The sequence below is a fragment of the Jaculus jaculus genome, chromosome 1 (genome assembly GCF_020740685.1).
Source record: "Jaculus jaculus isolate mJacJac1 chromosome 1, mJacJac1.mat.Y.cur, whole genome shotgun sequence".
NCBI classification, from domain to species: Eukaryota; Metazoa; Chordata; class Mammalia; order Rodentia; family Dipodidae; genus Jaculus; species Jaculus jaculus.
In genome coordinates, this window is record NC_059102.1 from 108,120,682 (window position 1) to 108,134,408 (window position 13,727).

The window sequence follows — 13,727 nt, forward strand, 5'->3', positions numbered from 1 at the left end:
GCCATGAGTTTAAGGCCACCCTGAGACTAGATAGTGAAATCCAGGTCAGCCTGGGCTAGAGGGAGACCCTACCTCAAAAAAACAAATAATAGGGCTAGAGAGATGGCTTAGCGGTTAAGTCCTTGCCTGTGAAGCCTAAGGACCCCGGTTCAAGGCTCAGTTCCCCAGGTCCCACGTTAGCCAGATGCACAAGGGGGCGCACGCGTCTGGAGTTCGTTTGCAGAGGCTGGAAGCCCTGGCGTGCCCATTCTCTCTCTCTCCCTCTATCTGTCTTTCTCTCTGTGTCTGTCGCTCCCAAATAAATAAATAAATAAATTAATTAATTAATTTAAAAAAAACAAATAATAATAACAACAGTAACAGCAATAACAACACAATTCCAAAAAAAAAAAAAAAAGAAAATAGAAATAAGCTGGGTGTGGTGGCGCACACCTGTAATGGCAACGCTGAGAGGCTGGGCAGGAGGGTTGCAAAGCTGAGGCTACCTTGAGTTACATAGGATGTTTAAGGTCTTGTCTTAAAATTAATTAATTAAAATAAACCACAGAAGTAAAGGAGTCTAGGAAACATGGCCTACTTTTTTCCACCTGTGATTATTTCCAAGAACATATTAAACTCTGTGCTTCTATAATTAAAATAAAAACTCAAAAAACCCCGTGAATGTATGTCTTTCTTCCTGAAGTGGGAAAAACACTCAGTAAAGACTTGCGGTTGAGATGAATGAATGTTTTGACTTGCTTTATGTAGAATGATAGTCTGATGAGAACTTTAGGTCAGATGTGGCAGCCCAGCAGCCTATAGTCACTGAGTCTGGCTTGGAGATGTGTTTCACCTGCCCAGGATATTGTTTTGAAAATGCTTGGATTATATTGCCAGTAATTTAAATATTTCATTTTCATTTGTCAGAGAGAAAGAGGCAGAAAAAGAGAGACAGAGAGAATGGTCCTCCGGGGCCTCCAGCCGCTGCAAACAAACTCCAAACACACGTGCCAGCTTGTGTATCTGGCTTATGTGGGTCCTAGGGAATCAAACCTGGGTCCTCTGGCTTTGCAGGCAAGTGCCTTAACCACTAAGCCGTTCCTCTAGTCCCATTACCAGCATTTTTAAATCAAGAAATTTCACATTAAAATTAGCAGGTCAAATCACATCATTCATATTCCTGCACGTGAACAGTTTTCTGGAGCTGGGGAGTGTAGGGCTCAAAAGCTGTGTCCCACCATTGCCACTACTCCAAATGTCTCAAAGCTGTAATTTTATTTTATTTTTTAAAATTTTGTTCATTTTTATTTATTTATTTGAGAGTGACAGAGAGAGAAAGAGGCAGATAGGGAGAGAGAGAGAGAGAGATAGAATGGGCGCGCCAGGGCTTCCAGTCACTGCAAACAAACTCCAGACGTGTGTGCCCCCTTGTGCATCTGGCTAACGTGGGTCCTGGGGAACCGAGCCTCGAACCGGGGTCCTTAGGCTTCACGGGCAAGCCCTTAACCACTAAGCCATCTCTCCAGCCCAAAGCTGTAATTTTAGATGAAGATCAGGGGAACATCAGGAAATCCCTCCTTCAAACCCACGCTAACTTTCTTGTCAGAGGGTAAAGCGATCATTGGACATTAGTTACTGCCTTTCTACATAAGTAAATTTCTTTCTTTTTCTTTTTTAATGAGAGAGAGAGAGAATTGGTGTGCCAGGGTCTCCAGCTACTGCAATTGAACTCCAGACACTTGTACCACCTTGTGTGCATGACCCACCTTGTGCAATTGCCTCACCTTTGTGTGTCTGGCTTCCGTAGGATCTGGAAAGTCAAACATGGGCCCTTGGGCTTTGCAGGCACATACCTTAACCACTAAGCCATCTCTCCAGCCCCATAAACAAATTTCTAATCGTAAAGAAAGATACTAAGATTTGCTTAGTCTCATATCCAAAGCTCTTGCCCAGAGCAGATCTCATCCTTAACCAAGCTATCTTATCCTTGGAATAAGGATAAGGATGTACAGGTGACAAGCAATGTAGCTACAGGGTCCCCTAACGCAGAACGAGGGCTGCTGTGGTGGAGCCAGATGGATGCTTTCCCCTGAACTCCCTGTGCAGAGCTGTTACACTTTTAGACTGGAGAATAGCATTCAAATCCCTTAGATGGTAAATGGTTCCACCATCCACAGGCACCATGGAAGCCTAACCCTACAGGCGATGCCCAGCCTGGAGACATATTACGTGTGGCTATTCAGTGGAGTAGATCTCCTTAGGACCCTGATCACCATGTGCCCAGGGAAGAACCACATGTAATTGAGACTGTTCTATTACCCTTACCACCCACTTCACCACCTGACTCTGTTATCTCAGAGAATCTGACCAGTTCATGGCCCTACCTCCTACCGTACTTCCTGGGCACATAATTTTCAGTAGGTGTTTGTTGAGTGAATAAAAATAAAGGAATGAAAGATGTATTTCTACATATGGGCAGCTATCAAAAGTTGCCTGGTAAGAGCCAACAAGATGGTGGCAAGGCCTCTTCCCCACTTGTTGGCTACCTGGCTCTGAGGTCAGGTTTGGGTTCTAGTCGTTATGAGTGATCTAATGTAGTGCTTTCTCACCCATTTAGCTCTTTAACAGTAACTGTCTATCACAAGGCATACTGCACAGCATGACACTGTGGCATTTTAAATCGGCCTGCTTCCAGAGAGCCGCAATGGTGTCTGAGGATGCCAACCCACGAACGATTGCTGATGTCTTCTCTTGCTCCATTTACTGTTGTAAAACATAAAGAATGTTTGCACCATAAAAAAAAAAAAAAACAACACTTGGGAGGCAGAGGTAGAAGGATTGCTGTGAGTTCGAGACCACCCTGAGACTACATAGTGAATTCCAGGTCAGCCTGGGCTAGAGTGAGAACCTACCTTGAAAACCAAAAACAAACAAACAAAAAACAAAAAGGCCTGTCTGGCCTGGCCAGTCCCAGCATCACTACTGTTCACTGGTATAAGAAGAGCCTTCCCGGGCTGGAGAGATGGCTTAGTGGTTAAATGCTTGCCTGTGAAGCCTAAGGACCCCGGTTCGAGGCTTGGTTCCCCAGGTCCCACGTTAGCCAGATGCACAAGGGGGCGCACGCATCTGGAGTTCGTTTGCAGAGGCTGGAAGCCCTGGCGCGCCCATTCTCTCTCTCCCTCTATCTGTCTTTCTCTCTGTGTCTGTCGCTCTCAAATAAATAAATAAAAAATTTAAAAAAAAAAAAAAGAGCCTTCCCTTCTCAGCTCTCATGACTTCCTAGTTTAACTGTTGCTTTGGCCATTTTGATCATTCTTTCATAGGTAATACCTGTCATCTAAAAAAGATATGAATAGCCTTTTTTGAGACAGAATTTGCATGCCACCGATGTCTCCATTTTAAGTAACTTCAGTGTTTAAAGAATATTTACAGTGTAGTACAACCCTCGCCATAGTCAGCCTTAGAATGTTTTCATCACCTCAGAAAGGAACTGACTGCCTATCTCCCCAAGTTCCACAGCTGTCTTAGCTGCTGTAATAATACACCATGGACTAAGGACGTAAGCTTGAGAAACTTATTTCCTCACAGCTCTGGAGGCTGGGAAGCCCCCACCTGGCATCTGACAGGGTAGGATTCTGTGGGCAGATCTCTTCCAGGCTTGGGTCAGCTGCCTTCTCACTGTGTCCTCTCAAGGCAGGTGGCTAAAGAGGCTTACTCAGCAAGTTCTGTGGTATCTGCTCTTTAACACTAATCCTGTTGGATCAGAGATCTGTTCTGTGGCCTCATTGGTCCTTCACTACCTCCTTATAGTTCTTATTTCCAAATAAAGTCATGTACGAGGTTAGGGCTTCAGAGTATGATTTTGGGGCGGGGGACACAGTTTAGTCTCCAGTACCACCCCTGGAGTAACCATCAATATACTTCCTATCTCTAGATTTGACTATTCTGAACATGTCATATAAATAAAAGCCTAATATAATATAATATAATATAATATAATATAATATGTGGCCTTTCGTATCTGGCTTCTTTCGCTTAACATAATGTTTTCAAGGTTCATTCACGGTATAATACTTTACTTGTCCTTTTCATAGACAAATAGTATTCAGTTGTATAAATCTACCACATTTGTTTATCCATCAATTGATGGACATTTGATTTATTTATACTTTTGGCTACTATGAATATTGCTGCTATGGGATGAACCTATGTTTTAAAATTATTGTCCACCTACAATTGCAATATCTGGGTTATATGGTTATATGGTTGACTACATTTAACTTTTTCAGAAACTGCCAGAATGAGGTCCAAAGGGGCCGTGTCATTTGTCATGCCTACTAACTTAAGTGAAGAAGTTCCAGTTCCACCACACTTGCCAACACTTGGCTATTATCTGTACTTTTTTTCAAATATTTTATTTATGTTTTATTTATTTGAGAGAGAGAGAGAATGGGCACACCAGGGCCTCCAACCATTGCAAAGGAACTCCAGACACATGCACCACCTTGGGTATCTGGCTTACATGGTGGTTCCTGGTGAACTGAACCAAGGTCCTTGGCTTTGCAGGCAAACACCTTAACTGCTAAGCCATCTCTGCAGCCCTGTTATATGTTTTGTTACAGCCAACTGGTGGCTGTGAGGTGTTATCTCGTCTGGGCTTATTTGCATGTCCCTGATGCCCAGTGGTATTGAGCATCCTTTCATATGCTCACTGGACATCTTGGGGAGGGCACATTGTGTTTTGCTTTTCTTTTTTGAGATAGAATCTTGCTGTGCAGCCCAGGCTAGCCTCAAATTCAGATCCCCTCCTGGGATGACGGGCATCAGCTGATTGGGATTGTTACATGTTCTTTGAAGAAACAGATCCTTCGTGCAGTTTTAAATTGGGTCGTTTGCTTTATATTACTGAATCCTAAGAGAAATGTATGCATTCTGGATAGTGAACTCTTATCAGATACGTGATTTACAAGCATTTCCCCCATCTGTCCTTTTACTAGTATCCTTTGGAGCACAAATGTTTTCAATTTTAATGGCGCCTGTCCAATGCATCTATTTTTTCTTTTGTTGCTTATTGTTTTTGTATCATATCTAAGAAACCATTGCCTAACCCAGAGTCACAAAGATTTATGCCTATGCTTTCCTCTTAGCATTTCATCGTTTTAGCGCTTACATTTACGTCTTTGATCCACTTTGAGTTAATATTTATATGCTGTATGAGGTCATATGCTGCTTTTGAAAACAAGTTGAAGTGATAAATAACCAAGAGTTTAAAAATACACAACTCTCACCGGGCACGGTGATGCATGCCTTTAATCCCAGCACTCAGGAGGCAGAGGTAGGAGGGTCACTGTGAGTTTGAGAACAGCCTAGGCCTATAAGGTGAGTTCCAGGTCAACCTGGTCTAGAGTGAGACCCTACCTTGAAAAAAACAAAACCAAACAAAAATGCACCTCTCTTTCATTTTAATGGAAAATTATATTTTGTTAAATATATCCTTTAATGGAAAGAAAATAAGGTAACGCCTAATGAGCCTGACATACTCATAATTTACTTCAAAAGTTGTTAAGCTAAGAGTTATTAGAAAAGACTGAATTTTTTGTTGTTGTTGTTTTAAGGTAGGGTCTCACTCTAGCCCAGTATGACCTGGAACTCACTCTGTAGTCCTAGGCTGGCCTTGAATTCACAGTGATATTCCTACCTCTGCCTCCCAAGTGCTGGGATTAAAAGCAGGTGCCACAATGCCCAGTGGCATTTTTGTTTTTTTGAGGCAAGCCCAACAGACTGGCCTTTTTTTCTATGCACATGCATGCAAGAGAGAGAGAAAGGGAGGGAGGGAGAGAGAGAAATGGCATGCCAGGGCATCCAGCCACTGTGATCGAACTCTAGATGCATGTACCCCTTTGTGCACACGTGTGACCTTGCACACTTGCATCATTGTGAGTCTGGCTTATGTGGGATCTGGAGACTTGAACATGAGCCCTTAGGCTTCTCAGGCAAACACTTTAACCACTAAGCCATCTCTTCAGCCCACATTATTGATTCTTTTAACAATCAACCTCTTTCAATAGATTTTTAAAATAAATTCAGGCCATGACTTAACATATTAGTAATATTTTTAGACACTTTAAAACATTTATTGTCCTACTACATGCCGTCAGTTTAAGGCAGTGATTCTCAGTCAGAGACAGTGTCATCTCTTAGAGGACATTTGGGCAATTTTGGTGTCACAAGTGGAGGTATGGTGTTATTGCCATCTGTGGGATGAAGAGAAGACCAGAGAGGTTGCTAAGCAATCTCCGCTGCACAGGGCCATCCCCAGGACGAGGACAGATCTCCCTCAGCATGCTGATGGCTGAGGCTGAGAAGCTCTGCTTTAGTTAAATCATTGGCCTCTGCCAGGAAGATGAGAAGTGAGGTGATTTTGCAAATCCTTTTCCAACTTCATAGATTACTTTCCATCAATCTACTGAATGTGCCTGACCTCATCTGATCTTGGAAGCTAAGCTAGGGTTGGGCCTGATTAGTACTTGGAAGGGAAATTTCTTTCCATCACAATACTGAGATTTTGGGGTGCTAGAATGTGCCCTGGCCCCTTACTGCCATCAAATCCCCCTGTGATAGGCTGGCTTAATGATGCACACCTGTAATCCTAGCATTGAAGAGGCTGAGGCAGAAGGAAGATAAGTTTGAGACCAGCCTGGGCTATATAATGAGACCCTGTTTTGTTCTGTTTTTTTAAAGGATAACAAAATCCTTTATTATGCTGAAATCCCTTAAGGGAACCACTAAGGATTTACTTTCAGTGATTAATTGGGGGTTTTCAGTTCTTCAATACATTTGGATGATGTGTATCCTGTTACCCACATATTTGGCTAACTGGCCTCTTGCTTAAGTGTGTCTTATCTGATTATATAACAAGAGTATAAGTAATCACTTTGGAGTATTTAATATATCAGTGTCAAGCACTCTTTCATAATAACTTCGTTTTCCCAACAAGTTTATAAAAGAGCCACTGTCCTTTATTACCTTCTGCAGCCTTGGAAAGCACTGCACACGAGATGAGGGGCCTGAGGCCAACATCATTACTCTAATTCAGGGCTTGGGCTCAACCGTGAAGCACAGACGTGTCACAAAGCAGCCAGGTCACCCCCTATGGATACCACATATGGACATCTTCAGGGCAGCTAGGTGTGCCCTCGCCCCCTCCCACCACAGGAAGCAAAGCTCTACCATGGGACAGGAATACACACACACACACACACACACACATACGGCTAGCCATAAGAAGTGCCACGTGACCCCGACCTGCCTGCAGAACTGTGTGGCTCACCTGGAAGCACTGCCTGTCCTTCCCATCATGGTGAGCTTTGTCTGAGAACTGCTATCTAAGGAAATCCGGGAGCTCTATGGTATCATTTGTAATCAGTCCAGGCTTGCTTCTTGACCTTCGAGTCCTCCTCTCATGTGATGCTCCAGCTGGCAATGTCTGCTGACGTCTGGCCTACATTGTTAGAATGCATCCCAGCCCCTTACCCCTAGCTTGCACACTGTAGACCCTACTTACCCAAGGTGGGGCCCACCCTGCTCTCCTCATCCAGAAGTCTTACACTTATTCAAACAGCCAGGCATTAGACAATGAGAAAACATCTCATGAGAACTCCAAGATCATCGACCAGTATGGTCTCTCCCAAGCTCTGGGTGGGCCGTTCCCATGTGTCTCTTATCCCCCTCCTGGAGGTGGCTTCAGAACAGAATTTGGAGAGTGAGTGAGTGGTGGGACACAATCATCTTGAGACCAGTATGTGAGATGGAATGACTCCAATTTAGTCAATTTGGTGTATAGCATCACAGCACCTGCCTCTAACTCTGAAGTCTGTCTCTCCCTCAAATTTGAGGAAGGACCCTTGGATTAGTTCTTAATCTACCCCTGAAAATCTTCAAGCTTAAGTAAGAACTTCCTTGGGCAAGTCTTTCCTTGCTCTAGGCCTCAGTTTCCCCTTGAAAGGAGGGTGCACTAGCTGGTCTCTAAGCATCCTTGCACCTCTCAACATCTTTTCTTTTTGCATGTTCGTGTGTGTATTTGCATTCATATATGTGTGTAGGCGGGTGTTGAGGCTAGAGGACCATCTTGTATGTTGTTCCTCAGGTATGAAGTCCATCTCCTTTGAGACATGGTCTCTCTTTGGCCTGAATGTCCACCAAATACGCTAGACTGGCTGGCTAGAGAACTCCAGGGATCCACCTATCTCTGCCTCCCTATCACTGGGATTAGAAGGCATGTGTGCCACCACACCCTGCATTTTACATAAGTACTGGAGTTTGAATTCAGGTCCCTGTGCTTGTAAGGCCTCACTTTAGTGACTGAGCCATTCTATCCAATTTTTTTTCACTTTTAAAATATGTGTGTGTGTGTATGTACATATATACATACATACATACATACATACATACATACATACATACATACACACATCCCCTCACCCCCATCACCAGTTGTGAAGGCCCTCCTCAGTAGGGTCCTTGGTATTCACTGTAGGGTAATGAGGCCTCTGGTAGTTTCTAGGGAAGAGGTTATGCCTTAGGATATTGCTACCCACCCTATACCTCTTACAATCTCCCACTCTCCTGCAACACTTCCTGAGCCTTGGGTGTGTTAGCCATTTGTCTTTAGTGTTGAGTTCTCTGTAGCCTCTGGATTTCTGTCATGATGTGTTTCAGTTCACCGCCACGTTTGTTGCTATCTCCCTGCATGTGATCGATGGGCCACCCAACATTTTTGACTCTTCAAGGTGCCTAGGGGTTAAATTAAAGTGAAACCCATTTGGGTGATTAAAATGCACCCTAATTGAGAGTCTGCTTTGGTAGTGATCCCACACCTAGAAGCCCATGTCTGAAGAAAAGAATGCAGCAATTGGTTGATGCTGTCTTTCTTGAGAAACTCATCTCCAGGGGCGACGTTCAAAATATTTAACAACCAATGTGTCATAAACACAGACCCACCAGAGGCTACAAGTCCCACAAGTGTGACCATAGGGGCTCCTGGCTGGGTGTGCGTCACATGGTTCTACCAGGTCTGTCTCCTGCTTGTTGGGGAGTCTGCCTACTTACTCTTGAATTTTATATCCAAGGCCCTTCCAAGACCCCCTCAGGTTCTCTCCCTAACTACTTAATATGTCATTGCTGTAATTATCATTGTGCATCTGAGCACCAAATTAATCCGACTTAACCACTCAAGACATGTTCCAAGTATCCATTAGTACTCAGCATGGGTCAGCAGCCCTGGCCCCAGGTCCCATGTCTTTAAGGACATTATAGGCAAGGACGAAAGCATCCAGGGACCTGAACCCCAGCCTCTCTCTGCCACTTGTCTGATGTGTGACCTTGAGCAAGTTCCTGTCCCTCTTTGGGTTTTCTGATTCCTTGCATGGAAAAGGAGGGACATGGCTGGGTCCACCAGTTCTGAGGCCTCTGCTGGTCTATGATGTGTTTCTGGAGAATTTCAGGTCTTCAGCAGCTGACCACTCTCTTTTTTTCCTCTCCCTCTCCCTCTCTCTCTCCTCTCTGTCCGGCCCCACCACCTCCACTATAGAATGCACTGCTGCCTGCAGGCCTGAGGCAGAAGGATCAGACCACCAAGGCGCCCACAGGCCCCTTTAAAAGAGAGGAGCTCTTGGATCACTTGGAAAAGCAAGCCAAGGAGTTTAAGGACCGAGAAGACCTGGTCCCCTACACAGGGGAGAAACGAGGTACTAAACACCACAGCTCTCATGCGCACGTCTTTCCTCCGGCATCGCAAAGGACTGTCTGTGTACTGGACCCCGTGTTGGGCCAATTGTGCATGAGCCTCCTTGTCATGCTTCCCTCCTGGCCAGGAAATAATCCCAACTCCAGGACCATCATGCATGGTGTGCACTTAGTCAGTTTTCAGATCGACTGAGGAGATTCACTGAGCCCAGTGAAACGTCTCCCTAAGTCCTCTTTAACTAGGGTGTCTTGATTATTTTTCATTCAGATCTAAATAATTTTGAGGACAAGAAGAAACTACTAATAGTGGCATCAGGACAGATGTCTCTAAATAAGGGACGTCACCCTAATTCTCTTTTCTTTCTCTAAACTTTCTCTCCTGCTTCCTGGCAATGATATCTTCCTTCTTCTCTTCTGTCAAGACTCTCTGCTCCAGAAAAGCCATCTAGAAGTCTCCAGAAGAACAGGGAGGTCCTCCCTGACTATCCCCTGCTTCAAGGCCCTCCCTTGCCTTCTTTTATATCATGCTTACCTTGGTCTCTGCCCCATGGTGGGGCTTGGGGAGCAGCAAGGAAATGAATTGACCCATAGTTTGAGTTTTGCTCCCTCAGATTTTCTAAGCTCTCTTCTATCTCAGGAACTTTGCACATGCACCTAGGCCTTGAATGCTCAGCTCCTTGTGGTCCTCATGACCAACCGCATCTTCCTTCTGCATGAGAGATGCAATGGTTGGAAATGGCCTGGAGCCCAGGTTCCATTACTGAGCTGTGTGAGCTCAGTAAATCACTTCCACTTCCTCCTCCATAAGATGAGGGTGACGAGAGTAACGTTGCCAGTCTTCTGAGGCTATTCTGAGAACTGAGGCACATATAAAGCTCTTAGTCCCACACCTGGCACACATCAGATGCTGCGGAGGCATGAGCTATTACTAGCCATTGTGTTCCATCTGTTCTGACTTCTTCAGGGATGCCCTCCGTCCCTAGTCTACTTTGACAGGACACACAGCACCCCCTGGCTCCCCCCTTGGATATTTTGCATCTCGAGGGCCTGGGTGTGTCTTTCATAGCTACTGACGTTCTGTCAGTCTCTTTATTGTCTTCCTCTCTCACCAGCTAGTCCATGAGGACTGGGGTATAAACCAGTTTTGCTTACTTAGTACTCCTGCTCCCAGCCAGCACAGGGCCCAGCTTATAGCGGGGCTGAGCAAGAGAGCTGTTTGCTGAGTGGATGTGATTAAAGTAATGAATGTGGGATAGTCATGTGGTCTACGCCCTTAGAACACAGCCCCGTGAGCGCAAGGGCTATTCCTTGTCCTGTGCCTTGTTACATTCCCAGTTCATAATGCCTTGTGCACAGAAGGCTTGTTATGAATATTTGTTGAATGAAAGCATTCATTTTCATTGCCCGTGTAAATGATGCTTTTTCAGTCTCTTCTATTGTGCCCATCCACAGGAACATAAGCATGATTCACCCTGGTCACCTCTGCATCCTGGCTGTGCCAGCGCAGTGCTCCGTGCAGTATCGTTGCTTAGTAAATGGCAAGCTATAAAGCCCACAGAAGCAGATCTCGTGGGGTGGCCCTTGAGCCATTCCATAAGCTGGGATTGGAGCTCTTTCAGGTTCTACTGAAAACTGGAAGGTCAGAAAACCCCAGTGGGCATGTGGTTCACGGAACTTTGGGAAGGAGGGCTGGCGTGAGGTCTGGAGGTGATGGCAAGTGGGGGAAGAGACAAGATGAGAGCTTCACCATAAAGAGCTGAGTATGCCCAATAAAGAATGTGGGCACCAGGATGGTGTTATCCAAGGGACCTGTGCCAGGAGCAGGGTAGACTCCAGGGTCCTTAGGACTCCCATAGTCCAGTCCTACTTACACATTTGAACGCTGGGGGAGCTGAGGCTGTGAGTCAGCAGCAGACCTCTGGGAATAATAGGATAGCTAGGATTCATTTTGTTTCCATAAGGCACCAAGCTATAAAGGTCCATCAGCAGCATTGTGTATTTACGGAATGTTGGTTGGAGTTCTTATGGGTTGAATGGAGGGCATGGGCGGAAGGTCCTCCAACTCTTTACCTTGCACCCAGGGCCACTCAGTCTAGCCCTTACTGAGCATTTACTCCATAATGGGGGGGGGGGGGCAAAAGAGCTAGCATTGATTGAAAGGAAACAGCCCCCAGCCCCTGCAGTACACACTAGTAGACATGCACCTGCGCACATCCTCAGGAGTTTAGAGCAAGAGGAGAGAACGGAATCGATCCCCATGCCGGACATTTGCATTTGGATTAGAGCTGGCTTCTTGTGCTGTGAAAGTGAATAAAAATGTGGGCTAGGGTAGATGGCTTAGCTGTTGAGGTCCTTGTCAGCAAAGCCAAAAGACCCAGGTTTGATTCCCCCAGTACCCACGTAAAACCAGATGCACAGTGGCACATGCATCAGTACTTTGTTTGCAGTGGCTGGAGGCTTTGGCATGCCCATTCTCTCTCTCTCTTTTAAATAAATAAAATATATTTTAAATAAAAAGAAATCTAATTGAAAGCTGGTAAGTCATACTGGTAGCAATCAGGAACCAAGATTCTTTCCAGATTTTCATTCTCTCATTCCTGCAATATAGCTTTGTTCTTTCTCATAGACATTCTTCTCACATTCCAACTAGGAAGATGAAGAGAAGAATGATGTTCAGGGGCTGGGGAGATAGCTCAGTTGATAAAGTGCTTGCCTTGCAAGCCTGGCATGTGCCGGTAATCCCAGCACTGTGTACTGACTAGCCGCTCTAACCTAATTGAGTCCTGTTATGGGGCTAAGAGCTTTATAGATGTGTTTCAATTCTTGTACTAGCTTCGTTTGCCTAATCTCCAGGCCAGTGTCTCACAAAGAGGTAGATGGTGTGCCTGAGGAAGAACACAGAAGCTTTTCCTCTGGCCTCCACGTGTGTGTGCACACGCACACACACACACACACACACACAGATGCACACCAGTGCATACACATAATGAACACACATGCACACATATGAAGATCATGTGCACACACAAATTTAAAAAAAAAAAGACGTTCAGGTACAGTTTAAAGTGCCAGGAAGGGCTGGAGAGATGGCTTAGCAGTTAAGCGCTTGCCTGTGAAGCCTAAGGACCCCGGTTCGAGGCTCGGTTCCCCAGGTCCCACGTTAGCCAGATGCACAAGGGGGCGCATGCGTCTGGAGTTCGTTTGCAGAGGCTGGAAGCCCTGGCATGCCCATTCTCTCTCTCTCCCTCTATCTGTCTTTCTCTCTGTGTCTGTCGCTCTCAAATAAATAAATAAACAGTGAACAAAAAATATTTTAAAAAATAAAGTGCCAGGAAGTCAGTATCCTCTCTAGAGGAACTTGTCTTAGGGGACAAATATAAACCACAGGTCTTAAATATTTACCGAATGCTCATTTTAAGCATTGCCTCAATCATATTCACAGCTGAATTTCTGCTTAGAAATTTTATTTTCCCCACTTCCAGATCCCCAGAATCTGACATAGGCATAGCAGTTATATCACTTTGCCTCAAGTGATTTTGTTGTATATTTTGCTTGGAGAGGTAATTTGCATTTGCTATAAACAATAATTCAAAAGAGAGTAATTTCTTCCATGGAAAAGAAGCACTGCTCAGATGTCAGTGAAGGTGGCTCTGGATAGTTCTCTGCACATTCACCGCCTCCACCTTCTGGTCCAAGCTACCTTCCCTCTTCTCCCGACCACGACGACATCTCCTTAGCCAGCGCCCTGCTCCCACGCTTGTCCTTTCAACAACGTGAGCAGGGTGTGTTCTTTTTTCAACTGAAATAAAATTCATATAACAGAAAATTCACCACTTTGATGTGAATGATTTGTTGGCATTTAGTACAACTACATCGTTGTACAAGCACCACCTCTGTTGAGATCCAAAACATTCTTGTGACACCAAATTAAAACCAGGCACTGCCCCCCCCCCCAGTCATACCCCACTCTCCTCTCCCTCAGGCCCTGGCAACCACCAATCAGT

General features: G+C 45.0%; 1 protein-coding gene across 2 annotated transcripts in view; it reads left to right on the forward strand.

Moving 5' to 3' along the window:
- Positions 1-13,727, forward strand: part of Tmod1 (tropomodulin 1) — a 103,668-nt gene that overhangs the window by 36,039 nt on the left and 53,902 nt on the right. Inside the window, exon 3 of one of the 2 annotated variants that reach the window (XM_004658304.2) lies at positions 9,569-9,725. The exons of the other annotated variant lie outside the window; for it this stretch is intronic. Coding sequence (XP_004658361.2) covers positions 9,569-9,725 — 157 coding nt within the window. The remainder of the gene's footprint in view (positions 1-9,568; positions 9,726-13,727) is intronic. 2 annotated transcript variants of the gene reach the window in all.